At 43.5% G+C, this 24,794-nt stretch overlaps 1 protein-coding gene across 1 annotated transcript in view; it reads left to right on the top strand.

Moving 5' to 3' along the window:
- The window catches only part of ZNF827 (zinc finger protein 827), a 180,886-nt gene that overhangs the window by 32,115 nt on the left and 123,977 nt on the right, over positions 1-24,794 (top strand). The window contains exons 2-4 of the mRNA XM_060147712.1: positions 5,040-6,065; positions 16,099-16,271; positions 21,735-22,215. Coding sequence (XP_060003695.1) covers positions 5,040-6,065; positions 16,099-16,271; positions 21,735-22,215 — 1,680 coding nt within the window. The remainder of the gene's footprint in view (positions 1-5,039; positions 6,066-16,098; positions 16,272-21,734; positions 22,216-24,794) is intronic.

The following is a 24,794-nucleotide window of genomic DNA, read 5'->3' as shown; positions in this document are numbered from 1 at the left end:
AGCGAGAGTTGTGGCTCTCAAGTTCCCCAGTTTCTCAGCTTGAGGACTGAATTGTAAATAAATGTGTTAGGTAGTGAAATTTGGTTTTGTTTTCCCCAAAGGAGAAGTATTTGCCACATGGAAACAAAATGTATTCAGCATAATCTCATTCTGTAATTGCACCGTTTCTATTCTTAATTCTTCGAGTTTCTGATTTAAAGGGAAAAACACCAAAACAGACTGTTGTGTAAAATTGACAGGAATGAGTGTGAACCTGGCTGTCAGAGACATAGCAATGGAAATAGCTTCCTGTTCTGGGGGTTAAAAATAATGGATCTAGGAGGGAGTTATTTACACGGGCAGTTCGGAGGCTTCCCCAGGAGCCTCAGTCAGGAGAGCTGTGAGATCCACGGTGGAGGCTGGATGTGCGGGGAGCGTCTGCAGGAGAGTGGCCTGTACGCTGCCCTGTGATTACGTGCCACTGTTCCCTGCTGGTGACAGACCAGGAAACAGAACAGCCTCGCAGCCCCAGGTGGGGCTGGGGGATGGGGTGTGTGCGTGGGGGGAGCCTCAGGTTGGGAAAGAGCGTCAAAAGTCAAGCCTCACTTGTTCTGAAGTTCGTGATGTCCGGCAGATTAATCCCCTAGATTGCAGGAATGCTATTGGAGCATCCCAGCGAGAGAACCTTTTCTCATCATGCGGTGTGAAAGGCTTGGGGCGGGGGGGGTGGGGGTGGGGGGCTGGGGGGTGGCCGTGCAGACCCCGCTGAAGCGGAGCTCCCCGCAACTGGACCAGGGAGAATGAAACTGAATGTGAAAATAGAACAACAGCCCAGAAGAAGGGAAACAAAATTAATATTTGTGGGAGAAAAATCCATGTTGCCGCCGTTTTATGAACTGAAAGCCTATTTATCGAAGCCTGTCAGGATTCTTCTCTAAACCTCTGCAGGTCCCAACTTCTCTTGCATTCATTTCTCTGCGTGCATCTCCCACCTTTTGCTTGAACTCAGGTGATGACAGAATAATTTCGGAGATGTTTCTCCTCGGGTCTCTGGTCTGGCTCCTTGTAGGTCATGCCTTACAATTGTTCGCTGGTTTATTACTTGAATAACCTCGATTTCAGGAGCAGCATTTTTGGAAAAGTGATTAATAGAATATTACGAGTTTTAAAATATTCTTTAGGTAGCCGAGTTTCCTTGCAGTGCACGAGAGAGTGTATGTATCTCAGTGAGCATGTCTGCAAAGCAGGGAGAAATGGATGGTTAAGAAATATCCCGGGGTTTTAAAGGACATAAATTGGTCTGTTTAAGAAATGCTTTGTTTGATTGTTTGCTTTTTCTGGGCTGTGTTTTGGTGAGGTTGAGGAAGTTGCTTTAAAAGTGGATATCAACTGTTTGTATCACTCTTTTTTTTTTTTTTTTTTACTTTTTAGTTTATGTTGGAGTATAGCTGATTAACAATGCTGTGATAGTTTCAGGTGCACAGCAGAGCGACTCAGCCATACATATACATGTATCCATTCTCCCCCAAACTCCCCTCCCATCCAGGCTGCCACATAACATTGAGCAGAGTTCCCTGTGCTATACAGTAAGTCCTTGTTGTTGTTTTTTTAACACTCTTGAACGTTTGGATCTCCTTATCACTGCTTGATGGGATTAGAGCCTGAATTCTTTAGTTTTTGACCCACTCACCGGCTTCAGCACATTTGGAGGGGGAATATTCTTGCTCAGTTAGGGTCTGGAGGGGGCAGGAAATTAAACTTTGCCTTTGGGGCTTTGCCAGTAGATGTGTTGAATTCTTCAGGCGTTCGAGATCAATTTTTGACGACAGCAACAGAGAAGAGGCAGAGAGGGAATGGAGAGATCAGAGTATAGGAATAATGGATATTTACCTCTTAATGGTTTATCTTAAAATAAAGAGTAAATACAGTCCTTATCACTGAGAATTCTCTTGCTGATTTCTGTTTCCAGAGGGTGGAAGGATAGCTGGCTGGGGGTGGGAGGACAGCTGCTCAGAGCTTTCTAGAAGTTGCTATTCAGAGGGCATCTGGCAGGGGCTTTGAAAAGGAGCCTTGGGCCGGGTGTTGAGAGATTTGGGTTTTGGGTTCCAGTGTTAGCAGTAAGTTAGCTGTGTGCCGTTGATGCAACCAGGTAACCTTTACAGTATTTAATAGTCTCAGTAAAATGACAAGACTGGACACGGATGTGGTTGTAATTCTTTGTGGTTCTCAAAACCCCGATTTTCTGTACCTTGTTAATTGCCTCATACTACAAAGTTCTAGACCAGTCTTGACTATCTGGAGCTACTCTAGTTTGACAAAAAACGTAATCTACAAGTATTGCCTTTTGAAACATACATTTTCTTATGTTAGTTCATTTAGTGAGTGTTAATAAAGATCAAAGGAGAGATCCTTGAACAAGATCTTCAACGATTCTTACTGGAGTGATTTTTAAATCTTTTAGCTCTCTTACTATTTATAAGATGGTTCCCGTGTGATTTTTCTGAAGGATGAGGTATTTAATCGGAAATCAAGACAGGGGCTTTGCCAAAGGAACCCCTACGAGAAGCCGTGGGGGAGATGGGTCGTTCTGTGTCCCGCCGCTTTCAGGAAAGATGAAAAATGTTGAAATCAAATGGGAAGAAGGAACTGTGGCAAATCACAAGGAGCCGGACTGTTCTTAACAGAGAAAACTCAATTTTGTCTGCTTTTTCCCAGCAAATTCCATTTGATATTTTATATCTTCTTGATAACTTAATAAGGAATCTCAGGAAGGAGTTGCAGAACTTTAACTTAGTGAAAGAGAATTTGTCATTTGTGACATTTCTCCTCTAAAGAGCAGGGGAAGATCAGTGTATTAGCTTGTAGTTGCAGCTATTTCTATTGGGAAAGGAAACAGCATGTTATACAGCAAAGCTTGGCACAGTGGGGCATTTTGCCTCGATCCCTAAACCTTCACGGAACTCTGCTAGGGACCAGGCATTGTGCTAGGCATATGTGGGATCTGTACATAATAAGAAAATCCCCGCCTTCAAGGAACACCACCCCTTAATTTTTTAGAAGACAGGTCCGTAGCAGACAGTTCATTTAGAGTAATATAACACCAATATTTAAAAAATGGGAGTGTTGGGTCTGCATTCAAAATATGCACAGAATCCGGCTACTTCTCCCCACCTGCGATCACCTTGAGCTGGCCTCCCCGTTCCCACCTTGTACCTGCGCTCTCTTCCACATGCGGCCAGAACAAACCTTTGAAAACTGGAGTCACAGCATGTCACTGCCCTGCCCCTCCCCCTCCAGTGGTTCCCAGTTGCACCAGATGCAAAAGACCTTTCAGTTGTTTACAATGTCCTACTGATTGATAGGCATGGCCTCCCTCCTTTATAACTTACACACACTCTCTCTCTCTCTCTCTCTCTCTGTGTGTGTCTCTGTCTCTGTCTCTCTCTCTCTCATTTCTCTTTCTGTCCTACTGCTCTGACACTCACTCACTCACTCCACTCTCCCCACACTGGCTTCCTCGCTGGTCCATGCACATACCAGGCAAGTTCCCACGTCAGGGCGTTTACAGTGACCCCCTCTGCCTGGGCCCCTCTCCCAGAGATGGCTGCCTGACCAGCTGCTGGTGTCTTTCAAGTCTTTGCTCAAATGTCACCACCGCCTCAGTGAAGCCTCACCCCAACTACCTTATTTAACACGACAACTCACCTCCTACCCCTTACCTCCAACCCTCCTTGTTCTGCTCTGTATCTTTTCCCATAACACTTACCACCCTCTGGCTTACTGTAGGATTTACTCATTTATTCATTTTGTTTAACATCTGTCTTTCTCCACTGGAATGTAAGCTCCAAGAAGGCAGGATCTTTGTTTAGTTCAGCATTGTTCAGTCTAGAACAATCTAGAACAACGCCTGACATGAAGCAGGCACTCCCTCATTATTTGTTGAATGAGTGAGTGAATGAATGAGAAGGAGAGACTAATGCTGACTGAGAGTTCTAGGCAGAATCATGAGGAAGAATCCTTTGAGCTGGCTGTTGAAGGATGGGCAGAGTTGGACCGTCGGGTTTTCTGGGGAAAGACATTCCAGATCAAAGGCATATTTTGAGCAAAGGCAGAAAAGTGGCAGAGCTCACCTGTGCTCCTGGAACGGCAAAGAGTCCCAAGGGACCGGTGCCGGGGGCCAGTGAGAGCAGTAAGGGTGGACAGATAAACTAATGGATAGAAGAATAACGAAAGGGGACTCTGGGTGGAGTGAGGGAACAAATTACTAATCACTGTCCATGCTGAGAGGGCAGGCGAGTCGGGGGTTGGAATCTCAAACAAGCAGCATGCGTTGTCCCTTTAAGAAATCAGGGAGAGATTGTCCCTTTTAAGAAATCAGGAATGTGAATCGTGTTTGCTAATGAGATCTCATCTTTATATAGTACTTGACTGTTTTCAAAACATGGTCACATGTTTATTATGATGGAGGCTTCAGAACAACTATGTGAAGTTGGTATAATAGCTAATAGGCAGGTTTTTGTTTACATGATTTGATCAACTTAAAGTTAATTGCATTTTACTGTATCAAGCCAGCGAAGTGACTCGTAGTTAGAAAGTGGAGAAGCGGCTTCCCACTGCCTTGGGTCTCATCACACTGTGTTTCTCCTTCTGCCAGTCTGCCTCTTTCATTCCCACGCAATCCTAAAGATGTCATGCTGGGATTTTTCACCAGGGTACAAGCTTCTTCCCATTTCCCCCATCATTGAAAGTAGCGGTTTCTTCTTTACCAGATCCATTTTTCTCTTTCCTCCTTTTCCATTTCACTTTATCTGGAATAATTATGAGAACGATGAACACATGTAGAAGGTGGGTGTGTTTTTACCTTGGCCTGTTCAGCATCCTTTCAGGCTTAGGCCGAGACGGTCTGACCCAGCACCTGACGTGCTCTAAAATTGTGTCTGTCTTTCGTGTGGTTCGTGGGTGGAAGGGCAGAGGAAGCATGTCCACGACTCCGTGTGAGTGTCTTCAGGCTTGCTTGTTGCTCGCTTTGGGAGTAAACCTGATCTTCTTAATTCCCTCAGATATTAGTAGGCAGGACGAGGCGGAGGGAGAACTCAGTGAAGGAGAACACTGGTATGGGAACTCTTCAGAGACGCCGTCGGAAGCATCCTATGGAGAAGTCCAGGAGAACTATAAGCTGTCCCTGGAGGACCGGATCCAGGAGCAGTCCACTTCCCCCGACACCTCCTTGGGAAGCGGGACCCCCAGCAGTCACACGTTGGAGCTGGTGGCCCTTGACGGTGAGGTCCTGCGAGACCCACTGCAGTGTCCGGATCACCTCTCCCCCGGCGTGTCTTCTTTGTGTGATGACGATCCCGCGGGCTCCACCAAGCCCTTGAGCAGCAACTTGAGGCGGCTGCTAGAGGCCGGGTCCCTCAAACTCGATGCCACGGCCACGGCCAACGGCAGGGTGGAGTCCCCTGTCAACGTCGGCTCGAATCTCTCCTTTTCCCCACCGTCCCACCATGCCCAACAGCTCAGCGTGCTGGCCAGGAAGTTGGCAGAGAAGCAGGAACAGAATGACCAATACACTCCAAGTAACCGTTTCATATGGAATCAAGGTAAGTGGTTGCCAAACTCAACCACCACCTGCGGCTTGTCCCCGGATTCAGCCATCCTCAAACTGAAAGCTGCAGCCAATGCTGTCCTGCAGGACAAATCGCTGACCAGGACGGAGGAGACCATGCGATTTGAGTCCTTTTCCTCCCCTTTCAGCTCCCAGTCTGCCAGCTCCACCTTGGCAGCTTTATCCAAGAAAGTCAGCGAGAGAAGCTTGACTCCTGGCCAGGAACACCCGCCCCCGGCCAGCTCTTTCCTTTCCCTGGCTTCCATGACCTCCTCGGCGGCCCTTCTGAAAGAGGTCGCAGCAAGGGCTGCCGGGACCCTTCTGGCTGAGAAATCATCACTGGTGCCTGAGGACCCTCTCCCGCCACCGCCTTCAGAGAAGAAGCAAGACAAAATCACCCCGCCGCCACCTCCGCCACAATCCTTGGAATTATTGTTACTCCCAGTTCCTAAGGGAAGAGTGTCTAAACCCTCCAACTCAGGTATGGATGCTTTCATTTCCATCATCTTGTAAGTCTTTTTTTTTTTTACCTGTCAGTTGCAACGTCTAATTCATTGCCTTCTTCACTTGGGTTCCCCATCGGATCTGAGGCAGGAAGAAAAAAGCAGCAATACTTTAAGTAAGCAGCCTAGGGGGTTCTTTCATGTATGTGTGACACAAAAAACTTCACCAATAGCTTTAGTTTTGAAAGGTAATGAATAATCTTAGAGACATACGGTATTCCTCCGTTGCATAGAAATGATTTTTTTTTTTCTTACCAAGTTCAGGCTAGGTCCACACAAGATGTATTTAATAGGGGAAGATCAAAGCACCTTTGTCGTGGAGTGCATGGCATCCCTGACAGAGGGGAGAAGAAAAACTCACTGCTTTTGAAACAGTTGACAAGAGAGAGCTTACCGTCCTACTGCCTCCATGACAAATGGACTTTTGTATCATCAGTAGCTATTCTGCCCTAATTTACCACACTGTATACTTTCATGTTAGTATTTATATTAATTTTTCGTGGAACGTAAGCCTTTACTTATCGTGTTCTTCCATAATATCTTGTCACACAAGAACTCTAAAGAGTATTGTCATTCAGATGTAATCAAAGCATTTCCTGCAAATGCTTTATTTTATTCCAGTCCAATCAGATTCTGAAGGAATGTGCATGTGGAAAATGTGAATCATGGGTTTTTCTTGTGGAGACGGTCTTTCCAAAGGAGAAGTGGCCGTTTTATAGAGCCTTGACATTCACAGTTATTCATCTGAGGGAGAAACTTAGTCACTTGAGTCCTCACAGTGGAAACATCATTTCTTGTACTGCTTTGTTTCTAAATTATGCCCATGGTAAGTACAGGGCCCCAGAGATGGATATATGGAGTTTCGAATGTCTCTTGAGGATATCCTGCCAGACTGGAACAGGAAGTGGGCCATGTGTGTCCTCATCAGTAGAAACGCTGCCATTGTGTGCGTCTAGCCAACTTTTGATTATTTGCAGCCATGTTGATGACAGGGGCTTAGAATGGCAAATAATTGACTGAACAATCACAGCTAACATCAGTTTGATGCATTTATGACAAATTTCCATTTAAATTGCTGAGTGAGCTATATGCACTCATTATAATTACTGGAAAACTTGTGTAAACAGCAGAACAGAACTAGGCAAATGGATATGTGGAACTTTTATGACTCTTTAAGTGATCCAAACTGCTCAGTCCAGGGTTTCTGAAGTGTCAGTAAAATCCTGGAATGTTGATCAATTCTGAGTTTCCCTACTCTTCACTTCTCACTCGCCATCTGGGGAAATAAAGAGAAAAATGGCTAAAATTAGGAAAAGGGGGACAAGCAGAGGGAGTGGGGTAATTTTGCAAGGGAATAAATCACTCCTGGTTTATAGAAATTTCATTGAGGGGTAGCAGCAGAAAGAGAGGTATGGCTATCTGTGTAAAATATCACTTTATAAGTATTCTCCATCTGGTTATTAAATAACTGCATTAATGATGTTTCTCCTGTAAATTCACCTGGACATTAGTTACTAGGAAAAGCTTACACAAATTTAGTAATAAACTTTAGTTGGCTAAAGGCTTGGAAAGAGGGAACTGATAAAACTGTCTCCTGACGGCAGACTCTAATGGCTTTGTCATTTTCAAGTGTCTTGGGTGTAACCAGCAATAGTTATGAAGTGTGATCTTTTCACTCAAGTGACTAGATGCACGTGAAGATGGAAGAAAGGTCACGAGCTTCCAGGGTGGGCGATAGACTGTTTGCCTGTTTCGTTGTAGGATCTACACTCTAGGGATGAGATGTGCTCCCTTTTTGGTTTAAATGCACTTAATCCATGCCCATACCTCCACAGGCTTCTCAGCGGAATTGAATATGGAGATCTATACGAAATTGATTTTTTCTTTTTTCTTTACTGAATTTATTCTGTTGCTGAAACACTTAATATTTGAATCAATGAACATGTTCCAACTGAAAGAGGAGGGAAAAGAACTTCTCAGAATGGGGCTCTGCCACCCCTTTTGCTGATGGACAGGGACCTGTGTCCCCTGTTTTCCACATGCCTCTGTTCACAGTCCAAGACTTGGCAAAGTGGCTCCATTGACTGAGTGATTGCATTAAAAAACAAAACAAAACAAAACATTCATTTTGTAAAACTCACGCAAGAGAAAAGATCGCTGCAAAGAGAAACACGAGGGCTCTTGAAATGATCCCCTGTGTGTCCATGTGGGCGCATCCTAAATTCTAGTTATGTTTCTTTAAAACTTTTATTTATTAAACCATAGTTGCTTTACAATATTGTGTTAGTTTCAGGTGTACAGCTTCAGATTCTTTTCCATTATAGGTTATTACAAGAAGTTGAATATAGTTCCCTGTGCTATACAGTAAATCCCTGTCGTTTATCTATTTTATATATAGTGATGTGTATCTATAAATCCTTTACTCCTAATTAATCCTTCCATTCCTTTCTCCTTTGGTAACCATAAGTTTGTTTTCTATGTCTGTGAGTCTATTTGTTTTGTAAATAAGTTAGATTCCACATATAAGCGATATCATGTGATACTTGTCTTTCTGTCTGACTTTCTTTACCTAGTATGATAATCTCTAGGTCCACCCGTGTTGCTGCCAATGGCATTATTTCGTTCTTTTTAATGGCTGAGTAATATTCCAGTGTGTGTGTGTGTGTGTGTGTGTATGTATGTGTGTGTGTGCGTGTGTGTGTGTGTGTATATATATATATATATATATATATATATATATATATATATATACATACACCACATCTTCTTTATCCGTTCATCAGTTGATGGACATTTAGGTTGGTGGACAAGTTCTGTTCCTTATTGCATGGACTGGAAATAGGAGAGGGGGTGCCTCTGTGCACTTTTCACTTAAAGCGAATGTCATCGCCTCCCAGCATCCTAACTGGATTATGGGTTAAGAAGTTGATAGAATATCTGATTTTGTTATTTACTTTGTACCATGGAGAGATAATTTGGCTGGGGTCACTTGAATCACTGGTTTTTGAATCTGAGGAGTGGAAGGGAAGGTGGGTCTTCTCTGTCTGGCTCCTCCTCTCCCTTTCTCCACACGGTACTGTTGGTTTCAGGGCCACCTGGGGGCTGGATTTGGATGTGACTTGACTTTACCTAAAAAGCATTATGGGAGTGCAGTGAGAGCTGTCACCCATGCTTCTAAACAGTTCTTGTGATTATTTTTTTCCTTTACTTCAGAAAGAAATCTTAGTTTAATTCAAAATAGGCAGGTGGACCAACTCCTCACAGCAGGGAAAGGGTTCCTGTTGCCTACTACTTAAATAAACAAATAATAACCACAGAAATTAGTTACACACCATTCCGATTTCAAGTGGGGCTTTACATTTTAAAGCTGTTTCTCAAAATTTGCAGAAAGGGCACATAAAGTTGATTCTGGAGTTACAAAGGGAGATGTGCTAGAAAAGCCGGTCCTGTCTTGAGTCATTTAGACACTAGCATTTCTTTGACCTTCTTTAGGTCAAGGGAAGTCCAAACCATGAAAAAAAGAAAGTGTCTTTTAGGTCTGCCCTTATTTGTCTTTTTTGAACAGGATTCGGTTGTTGCCAGGTTATGGTGTGTTTAATTCCTTAAAGAGTCCACCACTCGATAGCCTTTCCCCCTGCAAGGAGAGGTGACACTGGAGGAGGAGGTTTCTTTCATGTGACCCTGCGCCCCGGCACATGTGACACTGCTCCTCTGAAAGGGGACACGATAGACAGAAGATCATGTCCATTTGCTCTAAAGATAAATGTCACACATTGACTCAATTCTCTTTGAAGCTACCGTTCTGTTGCAGCTCAGAACAAAATAAATGGTTTTTATTTTAAAGACAAAGTTTCTTGTAGAAGCCCGACAAGTTTCCCAGGATGCCAGGCTCCTGGTTAAAAGAAATCACTAGGCGGGTTTCCGAGAGAGTGTCTCCAAAGCATCTTATTTTCCTGAGTAAAATTTAAATATGCTTAGAAGCAAGCTGGTCTCATATAGCTGAGAGCTAAGAATATTTCCTGGGTCAATAGATACGGTTTTCTGGCTGCTGTTTTTATCCCTGTTTATGAGATGTTATTAACATTATTGCAAAAGCAGAGAAAGTCCAGAAAGTCAGGTCACCTCTTCTGATACTCCCCTTAGGTCCATCGTTATGAGAGCCGTAATCTGGGGATGATGGCATAGAGGGACTTCCTTAGAAAATTCACTTTTTAATCAAGATTCAGAACTATCTGTCACCGATCTCACTTATATTTCCCCAGTGATTTAAACTTAGACTGCTTCAAGATATCAGACTTCTCTCTTAGTTTTACTGAATGCTTACCAGTTGTTAAAATATGCATCGATTATCTTGATGTCAGTAACAGCAGAAAGACCCAGTGACATCCATTGCCAACATAGGTTTTGTTTCCCTGAAATAGGAGTTGAGAGACATGCCTAAGAAATTCCATGGAAAGATGTTAAATCCATGTATATTGCTAGGAAGGAGGATGATGGCTCATCCTACTGAGATACGCACTAGTAGGTTAGTGGGCCTAGAGTGGGGACGGATGGTGCAGGGATTAAACACACCCAGGGCCACCTGGCATCTTAAACTCCTTCGATGTGTATGGAAAGGTCTGTTTGCGGAAATGACCCACTTGCAAATTATCTTGCCACTTAGGATATAACAAGGCAAAGTTTGATTTCAAAGCCTACAAAACAATTACATTTGCTTAAAAAATTACCTACCTTGAGTTACAGTGATTTAGTTAAAACCCTCCATGATTTTTTTTTTTAACCCAATGAAGTTTTTATGATAGACAATAGGGCAGAGCACCAACCGGACATGAAGAGATTGGCTGTCATCCCCACCCTTCCACTAATGAGCAGAGGGACCATACTAAGCGTAAATCTCAGTTCAGTTTCCTCAACTGTACACTGAACTGCTCGGAATTTATCCTCCAAGACTGTTCCCTGCTTTAAAATTCCTTGCTCTTACTTTCTTTATTTGTCTATCAACTCAAAATAAAACTTTTTCTGTTTTTGAATGAAATATGTTGCTTCTTAAAATTCCCTATCAAACCTTCTGCAAGATTGTCTCTCTGCCTTGGACAGATCCTGTCCATTGTAAATAGATGACATATATCATTGTACTTTATTAATGAGGTAGTCACACTCCATGCATTGTTAACATTAGTTGCTCCATAATTCATTTTGAAAATAAGTGAGCTATGAGTATGTGAACATCTCTATAAGTATGTGATCATCATGGTTTATATACTCATTCTTTCAAGATGTGTATTGGCATACTCTGTGAAAAGCATGCGCTCTCGGGTTAACATACTTCCGCTGGGACTTACTGGCAGCTTCCTGGACCTTTTTCTTCCATTTCCAGCCCATGTTTCATTTTCTGATACTCTCTTGACCCAGCCCTTTCCACTTAAGTTCATTATGGCCCAACACACAATGACTGAATTGTACTTGGTCCCCAGCATTGTTTTGGATGCTAGAGACACTAGGTAAGGACTTCCAGCTCTGCCCTAGCCAGTTCCTGCCTCCACTCCCTTCTTCTTTTCTCCTTCCATCTTTTCCATCTTTCTGTTTCCCCTGCTGAGCTGAGTTTGGCCATCAGAGTTCTGCACAGGCTGAGCTGGACCTACCTGAATAGCACAGTGGATTGCTGCTGAATTTTATTTCCTCTTGGCTCCAGGAATAATCTGCCATGTTGGGCCAAGCCCTGAGCTACATATTTCTCATGTGATGTTAATTGTTTAAATTTACATCTGCTTGGGGGCTTCCCTGGTGGCGCAGTGGTTAAGAATCCGCCTGCCAATGCAGGGGACACGGGTTTGAGCCCTGGTCTGGGAAGATCCCACATGCCACGGAGCAACTAAGCCCGTGTGCCACAACTACTGAGCCTGCGCTCTGGAGCCCGCAAGCCACAACTACTGAGCCTTTGCACCACAACTACTGAAGCCCGTGAGCCCTAGAGCCTGTGCTCTGCAACAAGAGAAGCCATCGCATTGAGAAGCCTGCTCACTGCAACAAAGAGTAGCCCCCGCTCGCCGCAACTAGAGAAAGCCCGCGCACAGCAACGAAGACCCAGCACAGCCAAAAATTAATTAATTAATTAATTAATTAAAAAAATTTACATCTGCTGTAGTGGTAAGCATTCTGCTTTGGAGGGAAGAGTTTATTGTCACTACTATTCTTACCATAGTTACTACGGATAGCCTCCATTTACTGCATGACAGGCCTTTTACACACATTTAGTATTGCTTTTTATTCCAATAATATTATTGCTTATAAAGAGAAAATGTTTTCTCCAAGGGAGCAAATTAGCAGCTATCCATCCCACCAGGTCTAGTAGCATTTGGTGGAATTTAGTTTTGTTTGCAGTGGTACTAACTAGTGGTGTATCTGGGGGAAGTTGTTCATCGGACAGTTGTAAACTAGGTAAAATCATGAACACTTCAATCCTGTTGCCTCGAGAATGTGTGGTTCATTCTGAGGAAGTGGTCCTATTTCCTTAGGCTCGAAATTTGAGTGAAATTTACAGCTATCCGTTCCTTGAAAATATTTTGGCATACAAAATAGAGTCCATCCTTACTTCGCCTTTCTCTAAAGTAGTTAACAACATCGTATACGTGTGGAGGGCATCCTACTAAAATATGTATTTTTTTAATAAATAAAAATGCAAATATTACTAGGGGAAGTTACTGGCCAATTTTTAAACTCGATCTTTGTATTCTGGTTACTTTGATCATTGGCTTCTGTCTTCCTTTCCCACAGCGATCAGTTAAAAATGTCAAACAGTTACAGTAGTGTAGCTCTTTGACCACCTATCTTGCTGTTAGTTTCTCTTCAGTATGAGTATTTGAATTCTTTTTTCCCAGTCAATCCAAGGACACCCTAATTTGTGCACGATGCATATATATTTTGATATTAATTAAAGCTCAGGAAGCATAGCTCCCAAATAAAATATATTTATATGAAATATGAATATGCAGGGTTCAATGTAGTGTATGTAGTCTGTGATCCATTTGCTATGTCGAATAGGTGATTAGGGTAGGGGCTGGGAGGGCATCAGAAAAAATAGGAAGCCTATAGATCACATTAGGCAAAGCAAGTTGTCTGGGGGAAGCCAGCAGTGTTCCTCTTGTCAGTAAATGGCCTTTGATGGCCTTCCTATGATGTGCAAGGAAATCTCAGGTCAGTGGACATCTCAGTTTTTCTCTCCTCTCCCAGACAATTGTGTAAAATTAGGCCATTTAGGGTTTAGACGGTAGGAAATACTTCCTGAAGATGGGAATTAGTGGAAGCCTACTTTGATGTTCTTACAACCCCAAGTAGACATCGTCATCATTTTCCCCCCCTCTGGCTTATGACACTAATCTCACCTAGGGGCCTGATTCAGTCTTTTCTCTCAAATCTGTTGGTCAACATGTCATCTTTGTGATCAGGATATCAGAGTGGAGGGAATGACAATGCAGGATAGAAAGTGAGAGGCCGAATTAGGGATAGGTCAGGAGAGGCCACCAACAACGAGACACAGCAGGAAAGCTCGTATGGGTTTATAAAAAGCGTGTTTATAGACCTCTGCAAAGTGTGCTTTTCCTAAAGTAAAAGGAAATCCTCAGTCCCCACCCCATCCCCCAATCAAAAAAAGGAAATACTTGTGATGGAACACATCACAAGGAGAATTTCCAGACTTGAAGGGTATATTTTCGGTAGAGGATTCTCTTTCCAGGTGCTTGGTTGAGCTAACCAATATTGCTTACACCTGTAAAAACGGCATCTTGGGAGTGCCCCGACTTTATTCCAGAACTCTTCTGATTCCATCCATTTTAAGTGGCTCTTTGCATGTGGAGATTCAGTTGACTCCATGAATACATTATATGATTATTTTAAAGTTTACACTTGGGAATATTTCCTTTTAAAATTATGAAAGTAATGTGTAGATTAAAAAATTCAAATGGTACAGACGAATATACAATGAAAACAAAAGTTTCCCGCCATGACCCCTTCCCTTTAATCCACAGTCCTTTAAAATGAACTGCTTAATGTTTTCCTGGGTACGCTTCTAGACAATTCTCATACAAATAAAATATCATTTTTTAAAAATAAGATATCATTTTTTTGTTTCATTTATTCATCCCATTCTTCCTATTCCCCTCTTTTTTTTCTTTTTGTGCTCAAGTATTTAAAAGCAAATCCCAGACCTCATATTCATTTGCTTGTAAATATTTACATATATATAAGGGCTTTAAAAACAAATAGCCTCGATAACTATTACAACATTTAAGAGGATCAACAATTGCTACATGATATTAAGGAACACCCGGGCTATAATCAGTATTTTCTTAATTATCTCAAAAGTGTCTTTTTATAATGCTTTGTTCAAATCAGGAGCAAGATAAGCTTCACACCTTGCATTTGCTTTATATGTCTCTTAAGTGTCTTTTCATCTATAACCTCTTCCCTTCTTAAAATGCCAGTTACTTGTTGAAGAAACTGGGTCATCTGTCCTACAGAACGTCCCACATTCTGAATGTGTCTGATTCCATCCCTCTTGGTGTGTTTAACATTTCTAAAAAACAACCTGTATTTCCAGTAAATTTACTAGTTATGTCGAAGCTTGATTAAATATTTTGTAAGAATATTTCATAGATGGATTATCAGGGGGCACACAATGTCTGTCCCATTTTTAGTGCTGTTGAGATGAATGGTTTTAGGTGTCGTCAGCTTGATTCATCCTTTAGAAAGTCCCCTACCAACCTTTCACCTAATGGTCTGAGAAGCAATTGATTCCCATTTTTTAGAAAATAAAAATAGAATCTCCCTAGATACATAGTTTCAATTCTTGCTTTATCCGCTAAGTGTAATAGCTTGGACATGTTTCTATATTAGCATCTATAGATCTAGTTCATTTTAAAAAATGGTTTCTCATGTTCTATTTCATGGGCGTATTACAACTTATTTAATCAGTTTGGAAATATTCCTGATTCCTCATGATTAAGAACAGACAGTCTGAGTCCTTAACTCTACTCATTTTCCTATATCCCTAAATCGCAGAGGCTAGTGTGGCCCTGAGCAGTATAAATTGATAGACTAGATGTGTAGCAACACAGTGTCACAATGGACACCCTCCCCTTGGGGGCTGGTGGAGGAGAGAGTGATCTCAGCTTTCCTTGGAGGAAGTAGTTGGTTTGTTGGATTTCCTGAAAAATGGAAGCATTGGCAGCTGCCCGGTTGTAGCTCTTCCCAAAGTGAGTGGTGGGGCCCAGTCTCTGTGCAGAGGAGGGCAGTGCATCTTAGTGGCCACCCGAGGGACAGAAATAAGAGGGTGACAACCCCTGACCTTAAGACCCCCTGATGGCCAAATTGGCAGCAGCATCTACTGGAGCCGAAACTAAACAAGTCAGCAGTAGGAGCCTGAAATTTGTCTCCGCTGGAGCTGGGCTTGTGAGGTTCATGACGGCTGTTTGGTTTTCACTGTGGTATTGTTCTCCGTCCCATTTGACTTGTCTTTATTTCTTACCCTTTTCCAAGTTCAGGAATTCAGATGTGAACTTGAGTCTGGCAGTTTCCTTCAGGAAACAAAGGCTCTGAAGCCAGTCTTCTCTGGGCTGAGCTGGGACAGATGCCCTCCGAAGTGTGGGATGGCCTCTGGAAGCAGGGCTTTCCCTAGGCAGGTTGATCAGATTCTAAAAATATGGAACCCAGATGGACGTAATGAGATGAACGTGGGTTTCTACCTGAAGAAAAGCAGTAATAAAGCTTCCTCATAGATATAAAGTCTTGGAATGGCAAAAAACAAAACAAAACGAAGCAAAAACAAACAAACAAAAAAACCCAAAACCCCACAGAACCCCAAAACCCAAAATACCCCAAAACCAAACAAAAAACCCCCTCAAGCCCCCCAGTTCCTTCTTAGTGTTCTTTATAGAACAATGCATGTGAATTAGCGCTGGACGCAATGTGCCTGTTTGTTTTCCTTAATTTTCCTGTCTTTCTCCTTCTTCCAAGCTTCAGAAGAGGAGAGCGGAAAACCTTTCCAGTGCCCCATATGTGGTTTGGTTATAAAAAGGAAGAGTTACTGGAAGCGGCACATGGTGATTCACACGGGTTTAAAAAGCCATCAGTGTCCGCTCTGTCCATTCCGGTGTGCTCGCAAGGACAATCTCAAATCCCACATGAAGGTAAGCCACCTGCGGATGGGCCTCACGGAGAGGCAGGCACAGCCCGGGCCCTTGCACAAATCCATGCCCAGAGCTCCGTGTTGAAAGGTAGATTGCAATGCAAATGAAGCCCATTGAAAAGGATCTTGTAAAGGATTTCATTATAAGCGTCTTCAAGTCCATCTGACAACCCAGAACTTAAAGCAGAGAGCAGCTTCAGTATCCAAATAATATACGTAGTGTAGAACCGTCCTTTCCTATTGGGAAGCAACAGCCTAACTGGCCTTGCACGGTGATGCATTTTGGGGCACTAGGAGGAAAAGTTGGGGAAGAGCAAGAAGCAGGGAAAGACGGGCTCAGGAAGGATTGCTGGACCTGCCCCCCTTCCTGGAAGGAATGCCCTCTTCTGCTGTTGCTTTGCCGTCCAGCTTACACACCCAGAGACATCTTATAGGGAGCGTGAGGACATTGAAAGACACCTGGGCTTTAACTTTCACCCTGTGGGAGGCTTGAGGGCCACTCCTGACAAGACTGAGTCCCCTTGGGGCTGACAGTGTTTGAGCCGTCATAATTCCCGGGATCACACTTAGCAAACATCTAAAGACGTTGTTTTCAGTGTCCTATTAGGAGCAACTGGGGGGCTTGCGCCTGTAATGAGCATATAGGGAATTGACTAGACTATGTGTCACTCTTATGTGAGCTGGGGGGAAACTTAGTCATCTAGCAGTCTTTTTAGCAGACCCCATTAATGCTAAGGAATGCAAAGAGGAAACCCAAGAGATCAAAAAAGCATGGCTTCTGAATTTGACAGGCTTGCCTTTAAATCTTATTGTATAACTTACTAGCTAAGTGGTGAGCAAATGAGTCTTTAGACTTAATTTTCTCATCTGTTAAGTGGGAATGATTATGTTCATCTGGAAGGGATATCATTAATATTTAAGGAGGTGTTAGCAAAGTATCTGACACAGAAGTGTTCAATGGTGGTTATTTCATTTCAATAGCTATTGTTGAACACCTTAATAATAATAACCATCATTTTCACTGATGTTTGCAATATTGTCTCACTGTTGACATTACTTATAAAGTGTTTACTTTCCTGCCGTAAGAGCATGTGTACATAATTGAGGTATTTGCTTTTTTCAAAATGTTGCAGTCTTATCCTTCTGAATAGATCAGTAATCACTGTTTAGAATTGCGGATCTAAAAATGTATGATCAGACAGAACCTCTACTGACTTTAGGAAATTGCTTGGAAAATTAAAAAAATAAATTAAAGCCATGATATAATTTGTTTTCTACCATTTGCCTTTGTCTCCAGGGAGTAGCAGGCCCTTCATTTTCAGAATCCATTTAACCAGGGGTTCTGGTTGGTTGAATTTTACTGAGCTGACTCAGTGTTTTACTTGCATCCCTCTCATCCTCTGTCAACTCTTCCCAGCGTAAAATCTTGTATTTTACACCTGCAAAGTGGATTTCATTAGCAGGATGAGCCTTCCAAAGAAATGCCTTTAGAACTAAAATTTGTTTTTGTTACCGTGTCCTACTCTGTGTTTAGAAATCAGTTCTGGCAAATTTAAAGCTTCAGTGAGCAGAAAACTTGCATCTGGCCTGACACCTTGTAAGCCTGTTTTCAGCTCAGGGTCACTTAAAACAACCTATTTATAAACCCATGGGAAAAAAACAAACAAACTGGGTTTTCAATAGCAAGAACTACTGACCCTGAAACTACAGGGAGATGAGTTGGGTGCCTTGATGATACAGACCGTCGGCCATGACAGCGTTGCAGATGAGAGCAGCCAGGGCTCTGTGGGTCGTGGGGTCTTAGAATGCTTTCAGAACAAATCAATAACCAGTACAATAAAGCAGTGGTGTGAAATGACTACTTTCTTCAAACTCATGGTGTCCTAACCTGTTGAGCTTTTGAAGAGGGGAGTGTGAGAGGGGCTTATGCAAGTTTAATTTCATCAGATGGTGTCCGCTTTCTTTTCTGTTCTCCACCTCACTTATGGGCCCGTGTTTTTTGCTTTGATCAAAGAATTCATGATTTAATTTTGATGAGGCATACTTTCATTTTGGTAGATTTTGAAAACATAGTCTACAGAGAAACATAATAGCTGTGGCCTTAGGAATACATGTTCTTTGCTCTGTGCACCAGAGGCAACGAGATGGATAGATTTTCTAAAACAAGTCCTACCTCAGAAGTAGGGGCAGTATAGCCTATAGATTAAGATCTCAAACTGTGGTAAAAAAAAAACCCACCTCAGTTAAAATCTCGGTTCCATGACTTTCAGTAGCTGCGGAGCTTTGGGTGAATCATTTAACCTCTCCAAGGCTCTGTTTCCGCTCGTGGAGATAATAATCATACGATCTATCTCACGGACTTGTTATAAGGGTTAAATGAGATAACAGATATAAAGCACTTAATATGATGCCCAGCGTGGAGAAACGCTCAGTAAATGCAGCTACGGTAGTAATTATTATCCGAAAGCCATCTGAATATATATTTACATTTAGAAATAAATCGATGACATGGCATGAAAGAATTACTCTAAATTTTATTGCTTTTCTCTCTTCATGACATAGCTTTCGTGTTGAGAATTTAGAAAAACTGATAAAAAGAATCTGAAACTGGCCCTTAATCCCATCACGCAGAAATAACCATTATCATCCTAATCTGTATCCTTCTATATTGATTACAGAAAGCTACTTAAGGAAGAACGGGATTCTACTTTATTTGTTCAACAACTACAGTACTTACTGGGTTCAGGCACTGTACAATTTTCTGAAAGCCTGCCTTTCCTCCTCCATATATCACGCAAATGTTTTTATGGCTTGCTGCGGAAGGAGCTTGTAAATGCCTCCAGCTTCCTCGGGGTTATCTTAGATTTCCATTAAGTCTTTTACAACTTTCCTGGATGAGCGCACGTACAGGAATTAAATGCGGAATTCATAAGCTAAAATTGAACAGAGAAGGTGAGGAGGGCTGAGATCGGGAACGTGGGTGAAGAAACGGCAAGAAATAGGCAAGGGTCAGGGCGCCGACTTTTTCTAGTGTCAGGCCTGCCAGCTAAGGAGCTGACTCTTAGGTAAGCCCCCTCCCAGCCTGCCTTGTCCCTTCAGTGAGGTGGAGATGTTTCCCGAAGTGTCCTCGTGTTTGTCCATCTGCTACCAGGAGGTAGACCCAGTGATGCAATAGCCCTTGTACTTCCCACCTCTTGGGGTGGTGACAGGCTCTCTCTGTGAAGGATGACCTGCAGAAAGCAGGTCTCTATGGGACCTGGAAAGAATGACACGCTTTAGTCAAGTGTTTCTTGACAGTAGCCGACCAAGAGGGGATTTTAAGCCGATGTCGGGCTAAAGAGAGTACAGATGATCCCTTTCTGTCGGGAGAGCAGGGGAGAGCCTTCCCTCCAAGGCCAAATGCGAGCTCTCGCCCCTCCGGGAAGGTCTAGCTCTAATAAAATTCTAAGTGTGACCGTCAACACTTCATCCACTGTTTTTCTTTTCAACGGTCACTCATTTTTCTGCCACTAAATACAGCCAGGCCAGTATCGGGTGGAAGAGGAACCGCATACAGGACTTGGGCACAGACGCTTTTGAATCCAGGGCTCCCTGTTTGATTTTAGAACATGGGCTCTGTCCTTTTCCTTTTTCCAGAAGCTGCTTCCGGAGCTTCTGTTCTTGGATTAGCTCCTGTCCTCTCCCGGGGCAATAGATGTCAGGACACTCCTGAAATGGAATCTGCCCCACCGCACTGCTCCCAGGGACGCCGGAAGCTTTCAGCCTCATGACCTTTGCCACCTGGTTCCGGGGCGAGCTGTGGCTGGCACCTGTCAGGGTCCCCTGGGGCTGTGACCTGAGGCCCCCCCCCCAAGGTGCTTGCTCCTGTGTGAACTGGTTGGAGGAGAGGGTGGGGAATCTTCCCGATTCTGTGAGTGAGAAAGTAAATGAATTGCTCCGCTCCAGAGTGAAGTCCCTTTGTTGAGAAAGAACAGAGACAGTTAACAGCTGGTGACCAAGACTGTGTGTCCCCCCATTCCAGCCCCTCCCGAGGTTGCAGAGGGGAAGCCTTTTAATGAGCACGGCTTTGCTGTAACTGAATTTAAGTGTATACGGTTATTTCTGTGGAGAAATTCAGGCTTTGGGGGACCGAGAATCTCTTCTGTTGTTTTTTTCAAAAAGCCACAGTGGGGTGCTGTAGCGACAGGATCTCACCATTAACTTTTAATTTCTTTGCTTTTGTTGGTCACTCAACATTATTTAAAAGTATGTTTTGGCTGGTGAATAATGCTTTTGGATTGCACTCAGAACGCATAAACGGCTGTTGTAAAACTTGCACTCTTGGAAAGGAAGCCCGCGCAGAGGGGCCAGGTGGCCCAGTGGATTAAGGAATCTTTAACCTTTAACCTTCCTTAGACCTGGATTCAAATCTTGCCTAGATCACCGCTCAAAGATGAGGGGTCGGTTTGACTTGGGTTTTGAATTCCAACCACTCGTTTGTCCAAAATCAACACAACTCCCCAAATCTCTTGGCCCAAATCTCCACCATTGGCAGTTTCTACTCAAGGGAGGGCCAGTCCTGAAATAGCAGGGTGGAGCAGGTCAGCCCTGAAGTACACTGGCAGAGATGAATGGGGAAGTTACAAGCTTATGAGCACCTGCCAGCTCGGGCCAATGCAATGATTTCCTCACTTTTTCAAGCACTAAATTTGATTGTGACAGGAAGTAAAGAAAAGGTTTCTAGCCATTTTTACAGGTACTGTGCAGGCCAGGCTGGAACTGTGTTTAAAAGTCTGCATTCTTTCATTGCAGACAGAACCACGTTCGGAAACACTGGTTCCATCCTGCTGAGACAGCTTGGTGGGCATCAACCCCTGGTTTTTGTCCCCCTCTGCTTCCTTTATATGTCATTTTGCTCTAGCCACGTGCTTTGGGGTCTCAGTTTCTCTGTCTATGAAATGGGAATACCCTGGAGGCATTATTTTCCACATTCTTAATTACCTAGAAAAGCATTTTTGAAAATGGAAATTATGTTTGCAAAACGTAACTAATTCTCTGGGTGGTAATAATTGGGTCCCTGCAGTGTATTTATGTTACTTGACAGGTTACCTCTATTGACCCCCAACTAGTAAGTATGTAAGTTCAAATTGTGCTGGGTTTATAATGTTTTCTCTGAAGACATCAACCGAGATAGGATGACTAGAATATTAGGAGGATTCTACCCCAGACGGCCTCCATTGGCAGACAGCATCCTCAGTCGTGAGTATGGCTTTACTAATGGATTCTTAACCTGCGTGGACCTGCTTTGTGTTTAGGGATGGCCCTCACGACCTGAAGCACATAATGAAGTGCTCCTCTAGCGATGAGATTCCCTGGGCCGGCCCTTTGTACCGTGAGGAATTTGTTGCTGAGTAGCGCGGATGTACAGCAGGGCGTTTTGCATCAGCACACGGTGGCTAGCTCACTCTTCTTGCTTCTCCGCCAGGTTCATCAGCACCAGGACCGGGGAGAGACCTTTCAGTGCCAGCTCTGCCCTTTCACTTCCTCCCGTCACTTCAGCCTGAAACTCCACATGCGTTGCCATCAGCACTTCCTGAGGACAGAAGCCAAGGTGAAGGAGGAGATCCCAGACCCCGATGTCAAGGGATCTCCCCACCTCAGTGACAGTGCCTGCCTGGGGCAGCAAAGGGAAGGAGGAGGGACAGAGCTAGTGGGGACCATGATGACGTCCAGCACTCCAGAGAGGACTAGCCAGGGTGGGGCTGGCGTCTCGCCTTTGCTGGTGAAGGAGGAGCCCAAGGAAGATAATGGCCTGCCAACCTCCTTTACTCTGAATGCTACCGACAGGCCGGCCAACCACACGAAGCTGAGAGAGCCCTCCGAGTATGCAGCCAACAGTGCGTCCGCATTGTTCAGCCAGGACATCTCTGTTAAGATGGCGTCTGATTTTCTCATGAAGCTGTCAGGTACTTGAAGAGGGTTGTCCTCTCTCTCTCTCTCTTCTCTATCCCTCTACCAGTATTCTCATCTATAGAATGAGCTGGTAGGACTAAGTGATTTCAAGGTCGCTTGAGATTCCAGTTGTCTGCACACTCATACATTTTCTCCTTGAGACTTGTTTTTTGCAGTCCTTTGGAAGTAGGCATGGCTGTGGTTTGGGTCTAAAAACAACAGGGATTGTTGATTTCTTTCTGGTTTTCCCCCTTTATGAGTTCTTGTTGTGGGGGACAGGCCACAGCGTGAGCCAGGTTGGTGACAGTTCTTTGTGTGACCTTGAGTCATTTTAACTTGTCTCTCCGTTGGGTTCTTTAAAGTGCTTGTACGGGTCATCTCGCGTTGTGTTATTCAAGTTCTTTATTGCCTTGATTTAAAAGATTTTTAAAGGACATGTACACAGAGACTACTATTAGGAATTATAGAGTTTTAAAATTTGAGCAACTGATAAAATTATCTTTAAATTTTGTTTTCTCTAATGGAAAGTTTTTTTATCGTGGTAAAATATACCTAACATGAAATGTATCATTTGAACCATCTTTAAGTATACAGTTCTTTGGCATTAAGTACATTCACATTGCTGTGTAATCATCACCACCATCCATCTCTGGAACTTTTTCATCCTCCCAAACTGAAACCTTGCACCCATTAACCAAGAATTCCCCATTCCACCCTCCCCTCTGCCCCTGGTAACCATTATTCTATTTTCTGTCTCTATGAACATAAGTACTCCAGGTACCTCATGTAAAGTGTAATTAAAAAAAAAAAATTTTTTTAAACATTCTTTTGCAACTGCCCCAGTGCCTTTTAGAAAAAAGATGGAGTATGTTTTCAAAACTTATTACTAATTGATATCGCTTTCACCATCAGATTATGCATGATGTTTCTTTTAGTTTTTTTCTTTTTTTTCCCCTCAATTCCTTAAGTTGTGGAGTTGAATGAGGGGGTGTAGAGATGCTGAGGGAGCGCTGTTTTTCCTGACGTTTTGGAATGAGAAAACATGTTGTGGGTCTGTGCTGCTACTCATTATATTTTTTAATGTCTGATTTTAAATTTTAAAAGAGATGTGGAGGGTGGGGAAAGGTCGGCTGAGAATTGGTTCTATCTTTCAGTGAAGATGGCAGTCCCCAGGATGATTTCCAAATGCCATTTCAGCTCTTTGGAGATTGACAATACCCTTTTAAATGGAGAATAATTGGTCACCACCTTCCTTTAAATGGACTGTGAGTTGCATTTCACTAAATGTCATCGCCAGGTGAATTCGAGGTTCTGCTTCACTCTGAAGTCCCTTTGCTCAGTGACACTTCAGTCAGGTCTGCTGGAATGTCCCCATCACCCCAGGTCTTTGCCCCTCAGGAGTGCACAGCGCTGGTTGGGAGAAATGAGGAAAGGCAGGGGATGGAAATGAGGCACCGCAGAAAGAACTGAGATGGAAATGTTACAGGGAGGCATCCGACCCTGCAAGATGAGTGAGCTCGTCCTACACCGGAAATGATCGGGTGTCAGAAATTCAACCGTGGCAGTGAAGAATGGTCTTCCCTTGTCTTCTCCTCTTGCATCCCAACCTAGGGGGACGTGTGATCTTTGAGACTCTGCTTTTTGTATTTAAACATTTTTGAAAACGTGGGGGAAATTCAGGCTTCTGGTTTTCCTTTCGCTGCTGATCCTTTAGTTTTCACTTCTGGGAGATCTCTGGTTCTTCTCTGATGGTCTCTCCCACCAATGTCAGAGCAAAAGGGTTCCTTTTCTGGGCTCTTCTAGCACTTTCCCAAGGAATGCAATAGCATATTCACTTAGCATAGCTTAGAAACAAACGGGGACATTTCCTTACTTAGCAGACAGGGGAAACTCAGGATGGGGTTAGTAACTCTTAGGAAGAGGGTACTCCCTTTACTCCAGGACTCCAGAAAGTTTTTAATCCTGAGGAAGGTGAGTGGGGGTGGAGGAAGGTTTGATGGGACACAATTCCTGCTGAGCTCAGCTGTGAGTGCCCGGCATCAGGCTGTAATTAGCCCCAGACCCAGTCTCAGGGAGCACAAGATAAGGCCTGTGGCTTCTGGGAGCCAGGCTTGCAGACAGGAAAAACACAAGAGGAGAAGCCAGTCGGTAGGTTGGGGTGAAAAACTGTGCACCCAGGCCTTATACTGTGATCTGTTTTCTCAGTCGGCTATTGATGGGGACTTGTTTACGGGTTTGGCAGTCGCAGTATTTACTGACTGATCAGTTGGCATAAGAAAACAGATAACAAATGCACGCTGTTTATGCAAAAGGCCCGCGCAGCTATTTTATGGTGGCTTACTAGAGGTCCTGAAACCTGACTTGTGTGCACTGTTACCTAGCAACCTGTTACAAAGTCACCGGGGAGTGAGATGCATTGGTAATTTTTTTGTGTGTGTGCATATTTGGATGTAAATGTAAACTTGGTGACAGTGGCAATGCAGCCCACGGGAAAAGGAAAGGAATACATTTTCCGGAGGTGGGGAGGCATTATTTATTTCTTTTTCTTCCACTCACTCTCTCGTGGGTCAGGCTCTAGAATTGATAGCTCCCG

Source organism: Lagenorhynchus albirostris, chromosome 4 (genome assembly GCF_949774975.1).
Source record: "Lagenorhynchus albirostris chromosome 4, mLagAlb1.1, whole genome shotgun sequence".
Taxonomy (NCBI): domain Eukaryota; kingdom Metazoa; phylum Chordata; class Mammalia; order Artiodactyla; family Delphinidae; genus Lagenorhynchus; species Lagenorhynchus albirostris.
Note: the sequence above shows the minus strand (reverse complement) of the source record. Positions and strands in the feature narration are given on the sequence as shown.